Consider the following 20,783-nt stretch of genomic DNA (forward strand, 5'->3'; position numbering starts at 1 on the left):
TGACATCCTATATTTAAAAAAAAAACCTTCGTTGAACCAACAACACCGTGGTGAAATCCATTCCCAAAAAGACACGCCTGTCTCAAACATACCAGAACATGAATCACAAAAGAGTAAAACAGTATTGCACTTCAAAAGTTTCCTCAGATTTCTATGTGAAACAGCTCCCCGCTCACAAGGGACATCTTACATAATATTTTGAGTAGGACTAAATCAATCATCAAAATATTATCAAATCTGCAATATGGCCAAGTGCAGTATCCGAACATCTGCTCACAAGTCATATCCTCCACATAAGAGAACATGCTCGTTTGGTACAGACCCCAGCAAAAGTCACATCATTATCATTTTTATATTTTTTTCAGTAAAAATGGAAAGCATAAATGACCATTTCTACAAGAACTGTGACTCACCATCACAATATCTGTCAAAATAATTGCAATGATATTTTTTGCACATCATTCAGGCTTAATTTTCGTAAACTATGAAGCTGGATGAGTGTTTATATAAGTGGAAGTTGTGAATTTGAAAGTATAAGATAAAAATAAAGAAAACAAGTGTTATTCCACTTGAGTAAGTGTTCCACTTTATGGATTCATAAAAGGTGCATTTTGGTCAAATATTAGAGGAACATGTGGCATTTTTCTGGTGCGGTGACATTACAGGACCCACACTTAAAATGACTCATATAAAAAATGGTATTTCTACCCAAAGATACAATCAAACAAAACAAAATAAACCATCTTGAAATCAGAATTAACCTCTAACCAGTGGTTTTTTTTTGTTTGTTTTTTTGGTTTTCAAATTCTTAATATCCACCTCTTTGCTTGATTAAACTGAAAGTCAGTTGACCCAAACTGGGCCCAGAGAGTGCACTTAAAGGGTTACCGGATTATTTTAAGTGGGGTTGTATGAGGTACTTATCTACAGTCAGTCTATTACCTAGACAGTAGATGGAGACGCACCAGGAGTAAAGGTGTAAGAAGCTAAGCAATGCAGTGCTGCGGATTTTCACTGCTTTGCCGTCAGACAGTCTTTTCTGTTGGGAAACAGCCGTTGTATAAGCCAAATCGCTCTCTCCAAACGAACCAGGCTCCATTGGCAAAAAAACATAACTTTACCTCACAGAACACAGAGTTGTTAGTCTACCACTGCCTCGATCAGTTGGTGTTGTTACGCGACTTCTGTGTTTTAAAGGGTGAGTTCAGATTGACAGATGTCACGATAACACAACTAACCGACCGAGGAAGCAGCAGACCAGCAACTCCCGTGTTCAGGGAGGTAAAATGTTTTTGTTAAAGGAGTCTGGTGGCTTTGGAGAGAACAATATTTGGGTTATATAATGTCAGTTTCCCATCGGAAAATGTTGTCTGATGGCATAGTTAAGGAAAAAAAAAATATTTTGCTGCTGACTAATACTGCTTGGTTCCCTGCTGCTTCTCCAAACTGGGGCCGTGCTATACGATCTACTGTCGGTCAAAAACTGTCTGTGGATGAGTAGCCTTCTACAAACCCACTTCAAATAATCCAAATTATCCCTTTAAAACTTTGGGTGCATTTTGGACAAACAACATACAGTTGGAAACATTGTAGAAGTCTTATTAATCATTACCAGCCCTGTGTGAATACTGCAGGATTTTGTAAACACTTTATATTTAATAATGGCTCGACAGTTTAGCCAAAGTCCTGCAGTCACTTTTAAAAACTTCTACGATGGCTCCACCTGCAGCAGCCGTTGGTGACCAACAGGTAAACAGGCTCTTAACATGACAGTTTGAAATAACACGAAATGCTGCGCGTCCTCTTTAACTCTCTCGGGGACACACACAGTCACAGACGACTCCGCCGCCTACTTCTGAATACCCAAGCCAGACCGCATGTACTCGTACACCACGTAACTGATGCTCACAGCCGGTATGACCTTCATGAAATTGGGCAGGATGCCGCGGTAAAGTCCAAAGAAGCCTTCCTTTTCCAGGATCTTCTTCACCATCAGGTTCATGGGCAGCTGCTCTGAGCCCTCGATGGAAGCTGAGAAGAGAAATGAGGAATAATAAACAATGTGAGATTAAGATATAAGATATAAGAGCAGTCATTTCAATCATATCTCTCAAACTTTATGAACCATCTTTGAACTCATAATGAATATGTCATGGCAAACGGTCTCCCTTTTGGCAGCCCTGCATGGCTGTCAGGCTAGGGGGTGGGCTTACCTGGTCACACAGCAGGTGTTAGTTTGTAAGGGGCGTGCCAAAGTAATTAAGTGGGATGATGGGAAGCAGCTGAGGAGGCCGAAGTAATGAGAGTTGTCTCAGTGCTGCAAAAAGTTTTTGTCTGCGTGTTTAATGACGACAAAATAAACTAGAAATGATGGAACGCTGTGATGGACTAAAGAGAGTGAGCAGGTGGGCCTGCAAACTTTATCTTTAGCAGCCAAAACCAACTGAAAGCCCTTGAAGGCCCAAGACGAGCTTCTGACAAGTTTCCCAGGGTTGTGTTGCTGTGACACATCAAAAAATCAAACACACCAAGACTGATGTCTCTGAAAATGTCCCCGCTGTGGGACTAATGAAGGAATTATATTATCTTATCTTATGTCCCAGACCCCACCGGAAGAAATCATTTATGAGTGTTTAGATTAAACCCGCAATGACACATTTTGGCCACTTGTGGGCAACAGAAACGAGCTGTAAAATTTATATCAACAGATATTAGTATCAGACTTTTTAAGGACATGCAGGAGTCCTATAAAAGCTTCATTGTGTTCACTGAATTATTGTTAATTTAGTTTGACTGTTGTTTGGTAGGATATGTTAGAGCTTTTTGGTTGAGGCAGAAAACAACACCATTATAGTGATGAGAGTGAACCAAACTTGTAAATTTGCCACCTGGAAAACCATAACAACAAGCTGAAAGATGCTTTAAATCTTAGTAGAGCTAAAGGGACAATAATGAGTTAAGCAGGAAATAATTATTTTTTACATACAAGTAGTCATGCAATCCTACTATTACCACAAATAATAATAGCCTCTTTAATGTAAAGTTAACTCAGTCTGTACTTGAGCTACAATATGTATCATTCTCTGGTTATTTCTCCACCAATAGTATAACTTCCACTGCTCTATTTATCTATTTATTTCTATAATTTCTTTTTCTTTAATTTCGAAGAAAACCATCAAACTGTAGAAATATTTAGAAATTATTTACCTTGTGCCTGCATCCTTGTGCGGATCAGAGCCAGGGGGTAGCTGGCCAGCTGCCCACATGTGCTGGATATGGTACCACAGCCGAGCAGCACCAGAATGCCGGGGTTGGCGGTGTCTTTGGCGTAGCGAGACAACCAGAGGTTCTTCAAGCTCTGGTGAGGACAGGGACGTGTTTGTGTGAGAGAAAGTTAGTTGTATTATAGTTTAAGACATAATAATTGTTGTATATAGAAGTATCTAGATTTTCCACATGAGACTGATTCATCACCACGTACCTCGTACACTGCCAGATCTATGCCGGCGTACGGGATGATGCCCAGGATGTTGGGGATGTAGCCCTTGTAAAACGCCTTCACTCCCTCCTTCTTCAGGATTTTCTTGGCACAGTCATACATTCCTGAGTACTGACCGGTCTTCCTCAGGGTCAGACGGGTTTTCATCACCTGCAAAGACACAGTTTATCATCGGTGAGGCTGCTTCTTTACCAGGCATTTATTGACACTTTATGGCAGAGAGCATCTGAGGATTAACAATAAGAACGTACCCTGACGTCTTTTGTCTTTTTTTTCCCGCTTTTTTACTCATGGAGCTCAGGTCTGAGCAGGATAATCAGTTCAAAGCAAATCAAAATAAACTTGTCAAAACACTCCTGTAGCACGATCCACTTCCTAACTGTCTGATACAAAAAACAGATTCTGGATGACGTATCACACACGCTTTGTCAGGCTTGGTCCTCTAGTTCCTGGGTCCATAGCTCCTCTATGATGTTGTCACACAAGAGTAAGACTTGCAACAAATAACAAATGTTATTATTTTTACATTTGAAGCTTCTCTTGAGGTTTTTGAATGAAGCTTTGAATGTCTGTTGTCATATTTTATGACATACTCACCCTAAAAAAAAATAAAAAGTCGTTGAACTAAATCTTCAATTTCAATAAAGGGATTTATTGGATAAATTTAGTTTTTTTTTAAGTCAACTTCCTTTAATGAATATACCTTGGCAGTTTCACTGACATAACCATAATTTATGGTGCCGTTAAGATTGCTGCAGCATGTCGATACAAGTGTGTGCCTCGCCTCGTGTGTGACAAGTAGGAGCGCATAAAAAACGTTGAGGAAAAATGTGTGAGAAAATAAGATTATTGTGAAGTACTCTAGTGCTGCAGAAATGCCCTGGCTTACAAATCTTTTTCTCCAGATGTTTGTTTGATACAGACCTTAACAACTGTCACATTGTCGTGATAATATCGTCTAATAGTTGTTTTTTTTTAATGAAAATGAAAACTGTGTTGCAAAAATAATCATTTTCAAATGCTTTTTTTTTACACTTAGCTCTTTTCACAAGTTTAGACTGGAAGATTTGGACTTATTTAGAAAAGAAATTCTGTTCAGACGTCTATGAAAATACACTTTCTCTAACCTGCTGCCTTTCTTAATAATAAACCATATATACAGATATACACAGAGGCTGTAAATGCCTCCACCTGTGCTCACCTCCATGGGGTAGATGGCAGTTTGTGCTGTGGCTCCGGCCAGCGATCCAGCCATGAACCTCTCGTGGGTCTGGATCTTTCCTGGTTCACTGGACAGCAGCTTCTTATACTGATGAAACACAGTGACAAGGAAGCGTTGCAGCAAACTCAGTTACTATTGACAGTCATCTAACAGTGACAAAACCACTGAGAGTATCAGTGGTAAACAACTTCTGCTGAAACTGCATCTTGGGTTTTCATAATACATTTTACCACACATGAATAATCTTTGATAATAAGGTGTTACATCAACAGAGACATAATGCATAATGATGCACTGTGTGAATGTTGCAAGGACAAAACCCACGGTGCTATAATCAATTTAAAGGAAGTGAAATAAATGCATTTACCTGCTCATAGGCCATAAATTTGATGGCCGTCTCAGGAGCGATCTTCAGTACGTTGACACCATTTCCTCTCCACAGAGACGTCAAGCCTCCTTCTTTTAACATTTGCTTGAAACCACCAACCAGGCTGATTTTGTTGCTCTTGGATGCATGCACCTGTAAATACAAACACCTCGCAAATGTAAGACATTCATTTAAAAAGTAAATGCATTTATGTAATATTAAAAGCAGCAACAAAAAACACAGGAAATACAGTTAGGAACAGGTCAATCAACCAAATGAGGGAACTACTTTCACTTTTCCCCACACGTGCTTATTTGTACAAGAGTTATTATTGTTTTTTATTTTTCAAATGTTTTTATTTTTTACTTAGTTTTTAATTTTTGTTGTCAGTTCAGTTTAGTTTCACTTAATTTCCAGAGTGGATTTGCTCATTTCAGTTTAGTTTTTGTTGTTTAAAGATGTTCAGTTTTAGTTTAGTTTTTATCCGTTTCATTTTTTTTTTTATTGTAAAAAAAAAGTTTGTCAGTCAGTTGACTCATGTAGGATAGTTTCATTTCAAATATTAAAAGGGTTTTTGGTTAAATGATTGATTGTGTCGATGAAATACCAGATCATGTTGAAATCTATGCATTTTTTTCAAGTGGTATTCAAATTCAAGCATACTCCTAACCTTGAAAACATTTAATATTAAGCCATTTACAAAATTTTAAGTCAACACTGACTGGACATACACATGAAAAGTGCCAAATGTCCCTTTACGGAGTGAATTTCATGACCACTGTAAACAAAAATCCATTCAGAATGATTCAAAGTGTGAGTTAAGAAGAAGATCTAAGAGGCAATTTGACGGACAACCAGTAAAGAAGGAGAGTTTAACACACCTGCATGAACACCTTCATCCTGTCCAGCGGGGCGGTTCCTGTCCGGGACACGGCTCCTGCCATGGCTCCCGCCGACAGCTGCTTCCACCACAGACCGGTCGTCTTCTCCTCCTCTGTGAACTCGTCCGGGATGGCAATGCTGTCCCCGATGTCCAGCACCTGCACACAACAAAATATAATTAAATCATAGTCAAAGAGATATTTTAAATACCGTGTTTATCGGACGCGATCTCAATATTTTTTGCGGACCTCGATCTTGCCTGTTGTGTTTATGTGCATGTTTGTTTACAAAAGAATATCAGCGTGGACAGCAGGGTTTTCCAGATTATTACAAGACTGTGAAAAGTGAAAATATGGCATTTAAAAGGAAAATCTTTCATTGTGTGATTTGATTAAAGTCTCTCTACTAGGGTTGGGCGACTGGGCGACTAGATCGACGATGGGCTGAATCCGATTGCTTTTTTTGCCCGATTTTTAGGGCGATATTTTTCATTTTATTTTGCTAATGTAATAGTCTGCAGAGTGACAGCCTCTGCTCCGCACCGCGCTCTCATCCAGCGGCGCAGTTCACACCCACTCAGCTGACCAAGAGTGCGCTAAACTGGGAGACGAGTGAGAGGAAAACAGCCTGCAGAGTCAGACTCTTTAAACTCTGTCCACGCGGTAAACTGAGGATTTAGTTTGACCAAACCAGAGTTGGCGATTGTTGGAAGAGACAGAGACCAACAAAGACGGGTTTGGTGAGTTTTACATGTTTTTCTGTCGAGTTTAAATGAAGTGTGTGTTTCTGAGGCGTTAACGAGCCAATAAAGTTTGTATTAGTTCGGTAAAAGAGAGAAACTTGAATTCATAAGGTGAACGGTTGTATTTCTCCGTTTAAAATGGAAAATAACTGTGAAAACGGGTAATTTGTCTACACTTTGTGAGTTTATTATGTCCACAGCGTGCGTAACGTAGTGAAAACGCAGCTTGCGCACATCTCCCAGCTGAGACCCGAGAGGTCGAGAGAAGGTGGGTGGGGGGGACGATGGTATCGCCAATCGCAGATGGATGGGCTGAAAATTTTAGCATATGGCCCAACACCTACTCTCAACTTTGGTACATTTGAGTCTGTGCACCATTTTAAATAACCTGTTTTAATCTTCATATTTTAATATTTTTGAGTAGCTGTCTTTCTGCATATTTCAATGCAGTGATTTTGCTGGTTTTAATAAAGTAAAATTTTTTAAAGTCCCGCTGGCAATTAATTTTTTAAACAGTGGAAATACTTACTGCTGGTATATATAAGAACCTAATACCTTTGTTTGACATGTTATTTGGCTCACCAATCAAATTTCACCTGCAGAGGATCAATAAAGATACATCTTATCTTATATCAGTAACATAAAACGATCTTAAAATAACAATATTAATCATCACAATTATTTCGAAGACAATATATGGTCCAAAAAGTAGTTATTGTGCAAATTTTAAACCAAAATATAAACTTTTCAAGGCTCTGTAAACTCTCAAACTTTTACATGTCTACTTATGACCAGAACATGTTCTACAAGAGCTGCCAAAAAAAGATCTGTGTGAATTTGAAACGGTCACTTTCACAAGAACTTTGTATTGTTTCAAATGTTATCGCAAGCCTGTTTTGGAGATTCATTGTAAGTGAATCACTCAGCTTCCAAACCACACGCGATTCACAGCTTTGCCTTGAGCCTAATGCCTGGCAGGACCAGACAAACACCATGTCCTCATCCAAAATCTTACATAACTACAGCTTCATGTCCTGAGATCAAGGCAAGGTGAGTTCTTTGTCACACACAACACTAAAGAAACATGTGGACACATAATCATCTACATCCTCACAACCATTACAAGCTGCTGTATTGCATCAGGTGTTCGTTATTGTTTCCACACCCAGTATAGTGGCCTATGAGGGACCAAAAACAAAACACTGCACAAACTTCCAAGTTCTTCCAAAACCTGTTTGCATTGTGAGTATAAAGTAGAGCCCGCTGAATAATGGATATTTGAGGTAATACTGATATCAACATTTTGAGTGTTTTAACAATCCAAAATTAATTTTTTAACCTAAACATATATTTTTCATTAAAAATGTGCTTTAAGTGCTTTCTAGTGGAGAAGTTTTCAGTTTTTTCTCTGCCAAGGACGCCTTCAGACAGAAAATATACCGAGGACCCCCTCATGTATCTCTCTTATAAACTTATATTTAGTTGTATGAAAGAACAACACTTGATCTTGATCTTAGAGGATACACACACAAAATTACCCAAAATTCTGATTCGGATTCTGATTATTTAAAATAATATGCAGTAAAAATATAGAATATACAGTATGTAAAACAGAAATAATAGAAAATATATATAAAAAAACAAAAACATAAAAAGACCAAGCCTGGGACTTGAAAATGATAATCTATAAAATTAATGAAGTAGTGATTGCTTCAAGTGTAATTATAAAACATATGTAATGCAGCTGTTTTTAATAAATAAATAAATAAACTTTTTGCGGATCCCCTGGGGGTGGCAGACCCTTATTTGAGAACCAATCCTCTAGTGGACACAGTGTGTGATGACAAAACTGTTTTTAAATTACCTTAAACATACTGCATCTTTTGCTTTTCTGTACTATGAGCTGACATACTGTATATGCAGGGTTTCTGCAGGTTTCAAAAAGTTGAATTTAAGACTTTTTAAGACAATTATGAATACAATTTAAGATTTAAGATTTGATGTCCATATTGCCCAAAAGTATGTTAATTAATCTCTTGATGAAATCATGCAAATTAAGACTTCCTGTCCTTTCCACAGTCAAAGGTGGAGCATGACACTGGGCGTGATCCAATAAATTCTTACCAGGCTGCAGAGGTTCCAAACTGGTTTCCTGTTTTTTTAGTTTAGAGGGTGATCAGTCAAATTTTTTTCCTAAAGGTCATGAGACCAAAAACACCAGACTGAAGTTAATGCAACTTTATAAAAGTAAAAAAGTAATGTTAACTAATCCAATTATTTTTTAAGACATGTCATAATCATATTTAAGACATTTTAAGGGCTACAATTAAGATTACCGGATTTGTTAGGACCTGCAGAAAGCCTGATATGCCAACATTTTCTATCCGTCACAAATTGGCTGACAATATCAGCCATGCCTATATATTGATCATGTTCTTTCACAAAGACACATAAACCAGAACATGAAGTTTTCATTGATGACCAGGTGACAACCTACCATGTCCACCTCCACCTCATAGATCGCCCCATCGTCTTCAAAGTCGATGAAAAACCAGTTATTCTGCTGTTGCTGCTGCTGCTGCTGGGGCTGCAGCAGAGCCATGGCCATCTCAAGCCTTTAACAGAGCTGCTGATCCAGTACAGTCTAGTGCCGGTGTTGCACAAGCTCCCTCCTAAACTGTAATTCTCACACTGATCAGGAACCTTTAGACCATTCAGTCCTAGTCAGATGTCGAGGGTCCGCAGATCCAGTCCAGCCTGAGGTGAAAGATCACTGAATCCAGGGGGCCCAGTAACCACCGGCGTGAATACTGGAGATGGCGGGAAGCTCTCACTGCCATAGATGTTACCACCAATGCCTTGTCTCAGCTAACTCACTCCTGTCCTGTTCTGGACTCACTTCCTATGTCATCGACCGGTCTCAATCCCGCTGACGAGCTAATCCTGCTCGAGGTCGGACTGAAATTAGCTTATCTCTGCCTCAGATTAGCAGACACGGGTTTATTTAGCCTCTGAGGTTGGGCCAAGCAGTGAACCCAGGCAGCAAACGTCAGAGATTAGCCATTGACTGGAACTGTCTGTCTCTCTCTCATTGAGTTGCCACGATACCTGAATTTTTAAAGGGACAGTTCATCACAGAGTTTTGGAGATACTGGCTGTAGAATATAATGGAACTAGATGGTCGTCTTGAATCAACTCGGGCTTAACACAGAATGTTAAACAGACCCAGGACCTTCGATAATAGAACAGAACGGACTGTACGCATGAAAAATGTGGATCCAAACCTGTATGGGTCTCTACAGCTGATATCTCCAAAACTCTGATGACTCTGATTTTGGGGTGAACTGTGCCCTTAACTTTAATAGAATACTAGCGTTGCAGCAAAAACAAAAAAGAAATCCAAGGCACATAAATCAGAGTAATTTTTTTCTCTTTTAGTTACCAGCCGGCCAACATTGCTGGTACAGGAAAAAGTCCTGTAACTTTGCATAGTACTGCTGCTATAAGCCGAATTTCAGGCAAATAAGACTGAACTGAACATTTAACATTTTAAACATTCAGCTGAAATTGAACATGAGATTGTTTCAGTTTTTCCCGATGAACCCGCTTTGAGCGTGAGCAAACAAACCAAGTGATGTGTTGCTTGTTTGAAATAACGTTCACCCCGGTCCTATTTTTCCAAAGTTGGCGCTCTTGCTTCACCTACAACCTATTTTCTTTGGTCAAAATCGATGCCAACGTCCTTAGGGTCTGCGTTTCTCCTCTAGTCAGCAGTCAACAGGGAGGACGAGAGACTTATTTAAGAGTTTGAAAAGCAGCACATCTTATATGATCCACAGCACCCTTTTTACAAGGATGTCCTAAAAACGACAAGGTTTGTCCTAAAAAAAAAAAAAACAAGGTTTTGAAGGAAAATGTGGGGGGCTGTTGGAAATTATAAGTAAGTAAACAACCTGACTTAAGAAAATTATATTTGGGAAACATTAATTAACATTTTCCACCATTTCCTGATGTTTTATAGACCACACAACTAATCGATTACTCAAGAAAATGATCATTAGCTGCAGCTTTATATCACATGCAACCATATTACAAGTCATAGTATATTTCTATGCAGCCAACAATCTACACACTGTTAGTTACAGCAGCACTGTATGTTCTGATAAATAAAATGACTTGTTCAATTTTGTTTTTTTTGGCATTTTTTAACAACCTCTTTTTCCAAGAAAAGGTCATCACATTACTTTTGGCCTCCCTCTCTCTCTTAATGCTCTTTCTCGACCTCTCTCCCCCCTTTTCTCACCTCTTCTCTACAAATGAATGAGTCTAATCTGCTGACACTGAGGTGTTGATCTGTTGCCAAAGTCTTGTCCAAATCCAGTATCAGCTCTCAACTCTCTTTCACAACTTTCCCCTTTAGTGCAATGACTTCTTAAAACTGCTTCACGACGTACCGAAGGACATTGGATGGCTACATGTTTTTGCCTCCATGTCTCTTCTATTTTAATTCAAACTGAGAAGTAATTCTTCACTTTCAGTAATCACCTTCTCAGATTGTCCTTGGAATCACATTGAAGATTATGTAAGAAATGCTTCTTTCATTACCTCGTTTTCAAGGCTGTAATTACGCCTCTGTTCATTGTAGAGAATATGTGATTGCAAAATAGCTTGGCATGAGGAAATTTGGGACTCCAGATGGCAAATACTGTTCATGCTAAACAAGAAACATATTCACCAGCACCATCTATTCACAGTAACCTCATCAAACCAAAAGAAGAATTCATAATAACTTCAAAATACTTCAGGGCAGATGGAGCTTTAGGGCTCAGTCTGAAATATTATCTGCATTGCACAGCGGAGCTACTTTCTGACAATGCAGTTGTCATTTTCACGCCCATGCCCAGTAGCAAACACACTTACACTCATGCGCATTGCTATCTTGAGGCAGCAGAAAGTGATTGCATCACTCACAAAGATGCAGGTTCTCAACACGCGTACACTCTGCTTCTAGGGCACTGCAGTTAATCCACGGGTCATAAAAATTAACGTTCAGATTCACAGTGGATGACTGCAGGTGAGCGGAGTAGGATGAAGCTGTTTCCACTTTTCCAGCTGTAACTTCACTGATTATTTGAATCTGACAGGATTGGTCAGGATCTGATGTTAATTAATGTTCTGTATGCTCTTGCTCATCCAAAATGCCAAACACAGAGTGTTGTTTGGAGTAAAACAGCCATATAAAACTTGGTTTCCTTCAGAGCTCTGGAAAAATATTATTTTCTCTGGAGATTTTCTGATTTCGAGGCTGCTTTCAGTAAATAATATAGTAACGTTTCCATGCAACCGCAGTGATGCTGCTGTGTGTAAATGCGCACACAGCCTTCAGCCTATTTCATCTACCTGCAACCAACTGCTGTTAACCTGTGGATTAACCACAGTTCCTGCATCAGTATCAGTGGCCATTTCAGCCCTGTTCGCTTCTCCAACTCGCCACAAGCGCCAGACACAAGCACAACTGGTTTGTAATGGGAATGTTAATAATGATAATGATTGGTTTCATTTACGTTACGCCCAAACCACAACTATTATGAATTAAGAGGCTAAATACAACCCCTTTACAGCATGCACTATACATCATCGAAACAGCGCCCATAAAGTTTTATCCCTACCATAAAGTCTCATATCTTTACAATAAATTCTTCACTCTGTGTCAGTAATTAAATCTTACATTTGAACTAAAATAATCTGTAAAATGGCGAGTGAACCCTGATTAGTGCTGAGAGTGTATCACCATATTAACTAAATTTGATCCATCATTATGATCTCTGTCTCACACACACACACACACACACACACACACACACACACAGTACAGTTTCTGAGTCATGCCCTCCTCTTACCGTGCTGTGCTTCCAGTAGCGGATAATCTCCTGCAGGTTGGTGGCCGGGTTAAACAGGAAATGCTCCCTCCATTCATTCCAGTCCACAGTCATGGTGCCGTCCACATCGATACTGGACAACAAGGACAGACAAAGTACAACAATAATTTTTCAGGATTTATGTAATTTTTTATCTAAAATCCCCAAAGTCTGAACTGCAATAGGAGAGAAATGTGTTTTAATGTTAATTTGCTGTTGAAACTTTCATTCTTGAACAGGTTTCTCTTGTAGATTCTTGGATAAACCTGGTTAAATAAAAGATAAATAAAAATAATTGAATAATAACTATCCAATAACAGGAATTATTAATGTTGTACTGACCTAAATTACACATTTTGCAATTTTTGTCAAATATTTGGTGACTTTGTGATTACACAGTGAGCAAGGACCTTAAAATTCTGGCCACCAGGACAAATTTAGCAACTTTAAATAAATCCTGAACAAAAAGACAATGACAGGCACTGACATCTGACCTGAAATGTTTAATCAACAAATCAACTTGTGGTCCAGAATCTTTAACTGGTCATACTGTAATTAAACATAGAACTTAAAATTAAATATCAGGCAGTTTTCTCTCTTCTAATCTCTAAACTTCACAACATATCACCAAGTCCTCCACCAAAGAAAAAGGAATATTTAGGAACAACGTTCATACTCCATTCAAAATTTCCAAGTCCCTTTCATTTTCCAGAACATTAAATTCAACCTTAATTCTTCTCAGTCAGAAAAAGCGAGAGACAGAGACAGAAAAGGGGAGGAAGAGAGATTTGCCTAATGCCAACAGACAACAGACACACTTGCATACTCCTGCCTCATTGTGCAGGGGTATGCAAACAAGAATTAGGTCACAAGTCATAAAGACTGAAGTCATCCATACTGCCACCAATTATGGCAGTAAAAAGGTTTTATATAAAGTTTAATTTTAGAATAAGCTGGAAGACTGCACTCAGGCCAACAGTCCACTCTTCTGTGATCTGCAAATCCCAAAGTGCAAACTTTACATTCACAATTATTGCTTGTTAAAACATTTTTCCTTGAAATCTGTTTATTAAAGACAATTCATCTTTGGATGTGAGTAAGGTTGGCTTTACAGGAGCTGCTTCAAACTTAGGTGAAGCTAAGTTGCATGGTGTAACACCCTCTGCAAACACTTAAAACTTGCCTACTCATTTATGAAACCCTAACCTTTGTGAAACTGTTTTCATCAAAATGCAGATAATGTGACAGATGATGACACCAAACATTACATTATATATATATATATATATATATACACACACACATATACATATATATATATATATATATACACACATATATATATATATATATATATATATATATATATATATATATATATATATATATATATATATATATATATATATATATGTATATATATATATATATATATATATGTACATGTATATATTTTAGCTCTTTTCTGCATGCCTTCATCCCCCTCCCTCCCCCATCTCCTGTCTGTCTAAAGCTGTTTTATCAAATTTCGATTAATTGTGCAGCCATAGTAGATTTTGAAAAATATTTGCAAACATAAGAAAACCACGTGTCTCCTCCTCGTTTCCTTCCTCTGTGTCTGCTCGGCTGACTGGCACTCATTCTCTGCGGTTTTCAAACAAATCTTACTGTCTGGTTTAACAGTCATCTGATTGGCGTCCTGCTTTACTTCTCTTTATGGCACTGTGAAACGTGCTTCTGTATATCTGCTGTGTCAATTTTGTTTATGCAAATGCAGAACATACTGTACGGCTCACTGCATAAATTTGGCCTGACTTGCAGTCTAAACAGTATGAGGAACATATGAAACAGGATGCAGCTCAGTCTTTTATCATTCATTCATTAATCGTATAGAAAATATTTTTGCTTACTTAAAAAGTGTTGCTACGTAGCATGTAATGTCTGTTTTATTGCTTTTGTACTGTATGACTGATAAAGACATATGAACAGTGGACACATTCTGACAAAATAATTTACAGATACACCATACTTAGGGGAGAGCTGGGCAATCTGAGCATGTGGGGAATTTGAGCCATGAGTCATCCCTTGTTTCTAGGCAACCATAAACAAATTGATCATGTCACCACACATTTTTAAAGTCATCCATTTTACTCAGGCAGTGGAGTCCCGTGCCCTTTTTTGTGATTTTTTTTTTTTAATGTTCAATGAGTCATGATTTGAAAAAAAGTCTCACATGTGTTAGTGCTTTGGGAAGTTACAATATTAGCTTTAAACTGCTGGATGATACAAGCTTGTTCAAATGGTGGGGGTGGGGTAATCTGAGCCAAGAAGCCTGGGGGAAGTTAAGACAGAGAAAAGGATTCTTCGTTAAAGAAACTGAGACGGAGCTTGCAGGCCATGTTGCTGCAATGTGTCACTGTCTAAGTGCCATGTAGCAGGAAATGCCTACCACCACCTTGTGGAAAGCATATAGAGAAGCACCAATGTGGCTCAACCTTAGGCTCAACTTACCCCTCGTTGGGGGCAAACTGAGCCAGGAGACCACTTTCTTTTTGGAAAGTCCTATTATGAAAACTGTTTTGTTTTTTTTTATTCAAAGTGCTGATTCTCAGCGGTGCACCACCTGCTCAAAGACATTACTGTCATGCTCTAACTTGAAAGACTCCTCAAGTGAGTCTCACCAGTGCCTCACAAGACACAAAGTGCTGCAATGTCCCAGTTTCTGCTGAAGTGGAATGATGGTAAATCATTAAAATATTAAGTTTATTATCATCTTAGCTTCAGGCAGCATTTATAAACCCAACAGCAGGGCACCAAAATGTCTAATATACAGTAAATAAACACAAAGATTCTTATTTTCGGGTGATTCTTATTATGCCCATAAATCTTACAGACTGAGCCTTTAACCAAAGTCAGCAATTTAACACAAACAATATTGCTTAAAGGCTAAAATGATCTTGTTTCTACGTGTGTGTAGACTCTCTCCAAGTCAGTGAGACATCTTGCCAGCTCTTTATCACATACCATCACCACACTTTCCAGCCAAAATACAGACAGAGCTGGTTATCAGCCCCTCACACTGGTCCCCACTTTTACCATCTTTCTTTCACTTTTAATATGAGTTCACAAGGGTTTTGTTTGGGACAGAATATTTAAAGAAGCTCTAGTCCCGGGATAAGACTCTCTTCACAGCCATTAGTCCCGCAGAGTAACTTTCCTAAATTACAGGCGGCTACAGAATAAACAGGGGTACCTTTGTAGGATCTTCTCTGCCTCCTCTTTGCTGATGTCCAACCCCAGATCGGCAAGCGACTGCTTTATCTCCATGAAGTCTATTCGACCTGTTGACAATTAAAACAAACAGCAGTTCTGACATTCATCACATGCTGACAACATAGCAGATTATTACCACATTGTTTTTGGGTAAATTCTCAATATTAATTGAAGCACAGTTAAATGCATAAGCTTGAAGATAATAACACCTTACCATCATTGTTTCTGTCCAAGCTCTTGAAGGTCAGCTTCAACTTCTTCTCATGTTCCTTTAGATACTTGGTGAACTCGCTGAAGTCGAGCCCCTCATCCTTGTCTTTGTCTCCAGAGGAAATTATTTTCTAAAGAGAACACACAGCAATGTTAGACAGAATGTGGTGTTTTCATGTCACAGAGTCTGTTGACTGTTGGGTGTCTGACCTCCTCGCTGGGTGGTGGCAGAGTTTGTTTTTTTTAATTTCCCTGCCATCTCCTCTTTACACAGCAGCTGCTTGACTTTGCCAGTTGCTGGCAGAACAACACAGAGACATGGTGCCTTATTTTATCTGAACGTACTTCCTTGAGCAGTCCTCTGATTGGTCTAATTAACTGTCACTATCTTACCCTCCCATGGTCTGCTTTGCCTTTCTTCAACAGGAAGCATCAGGAGTACCAGTGTAGGAAGCTAAGCAATGTCTCACTGTGGACAGGGTCAGCAGCAAAAAATATTTTAGCCACTTCAAAAAATCATTATCAGTTTAAGTGTATGCCATATTTAGAATATTTTTGCCACTTTACTTTGCCATTAAAGAGCCTTTTCTGATGGGAAAACGTGTACATAAGCCAAATATCTCCAAAGCAGCCAGACTACATCTGCAAAAACGACAATTTTACCTCACAGAACATGGGAGCTGCTGGTTTAACACTTTACTTTGAGCAGCTAGTTTGTTTGTGTGTTTATGTGACTTCTGTGTTTTGAAGGGTTAGTTGGGATTCACCAGAGTCACACAATAACACAAACAAACTAACCGATTGAGGCAGCGGTAGATGAGAAACTCAACTGGTCTGTGGGGTTAAATCGCTTTTTTTTTTGCTAATACAGTCTGGTTGGTTTGCAGAAAGTGATATCTGGCTTATATCATGGTAGTTTCCGGTTGTAAAACGCTGTCTGACAGCAAAACAACAGTGAAAATATTCTAAATATAGCATACAGTAGATCCTTTGTTTCCAGAGATGAATTAAGGTGCTGAATGAAGACACTGCTGACCGAAAGAGGCTGTCTGAAAAGCAGCCAGTGAACATGTTTATTACCTCTTTATCATAACATTATCACGTAATCGCACAGATAGGGAAGGCTCATGTTTTTTATGACTCCTGGCGACACACAGCAGCGACCTCTCCTTACCTTTTTCCCCTGACTCATACTTTTAAAGTTATCGGTCTCACTGATGAGCGTGAGGAATGCACGATTATTTGATCAGCAGAGGCGGGACCTTCCTCTTCAAGTCACAGCCCACAATAAAAGCTCCACTACGTGCACAGTTTGAACTTTGAAACAGTTTCAGAAACTCTGGTGCGCCCTTTCTTCACCCACCTCACTCTTCACCAGCTTGAGTTTAAGGTTATTTTTGCAGAGAAATCAGATTGTTAAGACAAATGCTCCAGCTGATTTGTTCCTTTTAGGAAAAGCGTGTGAGAAAATCTTGAGGAAATGAGACTAAAATTGAGGTTCTGAAACTCTCTAATGATGGGTTCAACACACGTATTTAAATTTGAGTACAAGCTTGCAAGAAATTGAAGGCTTCAGGCTTTCATTGATTTATTCATTGTTCTGTATCTTCGTCCAGTTATTTTTTTTTTCCAATTAAAGAAAAATACTTTCACACCATCAAGACAAAAGATAAGCATGAAAATAATAAACTCCGTCTCTCTTCTTTGTATTAGACTCCCGAGGACATTTTCTGGGGATCATCATCTAATCTAAGGGATAATTTTAGATGCAGGACTAGTGTGTTTGGCAGCTGGAACAACCACCATCTGTTTTGTTGGACAATGAAGAGACAAGCCGGAGCAGTTCGGGGTTAAGTGCCTTGCTCGAGGGCAGCTCAGTGGTGGTACTGACTTCTACTAAATAGACCTTGTCCTGAGATTGATTTCTCGGCTCTTGAGAAAATGTTTGAAATGCAGTGTCATTCTTACTTGATAAATGAGTTAAAGATACAGTGTGTAAGATATTTGGGCAAATGACACATAATATTTATAAGTATATTTTCATTAGTGTATAATCGGCTGAAAACTAGATGTTTTTGCTACCTCAGAATGAGCCGTTTATATCTACATAGGACACAGGTTGTCTTCCGCAGAGTCCGCCATGTTGCACCGCCATGTTTATACAGAAGCTCAGAATGGACAAACTAAATTCTGGCTCTAAGTTTGGCCTTTTCGCATTTCCCGGCCACTTTATTCTCCATATTACGTGCTTGTAAGTGGAGAGTGAGACCATATGTTTGCGATATGCAAGCTCATCGCTAGATGCCACTGAATCTACACACTGGGCCGTCAATAACATGTTTGAAAATGCACTGTCATTCTTTATTGATAAATTAGTTGAGTGATAAATTGATTAGTGTTTTATTTTTTTTACTTACAGTTATTCTGACTGCTTTGTTACAGACACCAGTGAAAGCTGTTTGTTAAACTGCAAAGTATTCCGCTACAAATGGATAACTTGGTGTTTGCGATGTCAACCAACATATCAATATTGGAACTGTTTTACTCCCTAATATCATTATCTGTATCGACTCCAAAAATCCAGCTTTGGAGATCAACTCAAGTGTTCATATGTGCAGTTTTCCTCTGTTTTATGTCATTAACTGCATAACTGAAGGTTTTCGATCGCTGGTTGGACAAAACAAGACATCTGAAGGTGTAAAACTGTGATGATCCCTTTTCACTGTTTCCTGACATTTTATAGACAAAAAGAATAAGTCCTGAATAATCAAACATGATGAGATGATTAAGTCCTGAAGTAAAGCAAAGACTAAAGTGTCTCAAAACTGACAGTACCTGAGTAAATGTACTCAGTTACTTCCTCTGAGGCCTGAAATTCAGAGTCAGGGTTACTTAAGTTTAGTGTAGAGGAGCTGCAGCCTGTTTCTTTCAGGAATGCAGCTCTACACACACTACATAGTATCTGTGACAACTTTCTCTCCCTAAGACTTTCGTACGTCCTGTGTGCTGAATCCATGACTCTACCTGAGCTGCTCCTGCTCCGGTTTTGATGCCCATGGCAGCGAGGCCTGCCCTCAGCTCGGATACGTCCACTTTTCCATCCTTGTTGGCGTCCAGCTTGGCGAACAGATCCTCGTACGCTTTCGACGCATCTTCAGCGCAGCGGCAGTCCGTGAAAAACAGCTTCCTGACGACCTGATACATTGTTGAACTGAGGAAGAAAACTCTCGGCCTGCAGAGCTTTTCACACACACGCAGAGACACAACACACAAACAGTGCAATTAAATTGCACACACACACACACACACACACACACACACACACAAACCGATTCCTGTGGTTGGCACTTCTGGTTTTGAAGCAGCAGGACAGTCCCGTGTGATTTCAGACAGATTTCCGCAGTGCAGCCTGGAAAACAAGTCGCAGAAAAGTCCTCATAAGACGAAAATGTGTCGATCCGCTCTGTAGGTGGTCTAATGTAGATTTTATTCTTGTTTCAAGGGGCTGTTTGCAGATGAGGTAGGTTGGCAGCGCAGAGCTGAAGGGTGGGGAGAGTCGGTTCAGTTTGCCTCAGAAGACCTCCTCTTTTACTGGGCGCACACACACTACAGAGACACACCCTGCAACAGGAACAACACACTCACTGTGTCTATTATTTCATGGCGAGGGCCTATATTTACACATCTGAGGTACCAGAAAGCTGCTTTAATCGTTATTTTCGTCAAATATTTACGCACTTAACCAGGATTTTACCCTCTTTCAAATTTGTTACCTTGTTTTGTGGTTTTGTGGTGTGAAACCCCAAACACGCACACGAATATGCATATTCATTATAGCCTATAGATTGATAAGTCTTTGCTCCCATAGTGGGCTCCATAGTCCGTGTAGGCGGTCTGATCCAGCTCAGTGAGTCATACCCACAGGAATCTGGCAGCTGTTCCAGGCAAAACATATCCCCAAAACTTTTTAATTAGCTGAGGGTCCACTGCTTTGAAGGTGAAAGAGGCACAGAGGTTAATATGGAGGAGGAGGGATGGAGCTGATGCCCCGCAGCCAGTCTAGATAGACCTGAGTTTAGGTAAACTTGGCATTTTGGAAGACCTGCTGGTGGATTAACTTCTTAAAGCCTGACATGATCTTTAGAAGCTCATGTCGTGCAAAACAAAAAAACAAAAACAAAAATTTTTCGAGATTCTAACGCCACATATCTCCACATCAAGTTCAGAGAAAACTATATAATAAATATATATAGGGGAGAGCGGGGCATCCTGTCACCTGGGTAAGGTGTCACACGGATTACATCTCTGACGCAAGAGGGCATTATCTAAAAAATGGTATCATGTGCAACTAACTGTTCTGAAGTCAATATGCTCTTGACATGCAGTATATGTTTCAGAAATAACAATAACATGCATTTTGCACTGGGGCAAGTCATCACAGTACTTTTGGGGCAAATCTTCACATGACAGTTTGTTCCAGTATGCATTATTCAGCTGCAGAAGCTGACATTACTAGCTGCGAACTGCTTCACACAGTATTAGTTGTAGTAATTAAATTGTAATTACACAAAATAGTACAAATGCACAAAGGGGTGCAAGCCTTTAATAAGTTTTTAAAAAAAAACATGATGATAAAATATCTTTTTGTAAGGATATGCAAACAGGAGGAA

General features: G+C 39.2%; 1 protein-coding gene across 1 annotated transcript; it reads right to left on the reverse strand.

Annotated features, from left to right (window-relative positions):
* Window positions 1-1,398: 1,398 nt before the first annotated feature.
* On the reverse strand, window positions 1,399-19,696 carry LOC146324326 (mitochondrial adenyl nucleotide antiporter SLC25A24-like). The gene is made up of 10 exons (XM_084723636.1): window positions 19,138-19,696; window positions 16,118-16,244; window positions 15,884-15,971; window positions 12,613-12,724; window positions 5,970-6,128; window positions 5,089-5,241; window positions 4,701-4,808; window positions 3,482-3,649; window positions 3,208-3,358; window positions 1,399-2,031 (listed from the first exon to the last, which is right to left on the reverse strand). The coding sequence occupies exons 1-10, from the start codon at window positions 19,315-19,317 to the stop codon at window positions 1,850-1,852; spliced, it is 1,428 nt and encodes a 475-aa protein (XP_084579762.1). The 5' UTR covers window positions 19,318-19,696; the 3' UTR covers window positions 1,399-1,849.
* Between the last annotated feature and the right edge of the window lie 1,087 nt (window positions 19,697-20,783).

Source organism: Lutjanus erythropterus, chromosome 7 (genome assembly GCF_056507025.1).
Source record: "Lutjanus erythropterus isolate fLutEry1 chromosome 7, fLutEry1.hap2, whole genome shotgun sequence".
Classification (NCBI taxonomy): domain Eukaryota; kingdom Metazoa; phylum Chordata; class Actinopteri; order Lutjaniformes; family Lutjanidae; genus Lutjanus; species Lutjanus erythropterus.

Coding starts and splice junctions, on each gene's coding strand:
- LOC146324326 (XM_084723636.1), bottom strand. CDS start 19,317: ATGTATCAGGTCGTCAGGAAGCTGTTTTTCACGGACTGCCGCTGCGCT. Junction 3,650..4,700: donor CTGCCATCTACCCCATGGAG/GTGAGCACAGGT, acceptor GTGTCTTTGCAG/GTGATGAAAACCCGTCTGAC. Junction 3,359..3,481: donor TAGATCTGGCAGTGTACGAG/GTACGTGGTGAT, acceptor TGTCCTCACCAG/AGCTTGAAGAACCTCTGGTT.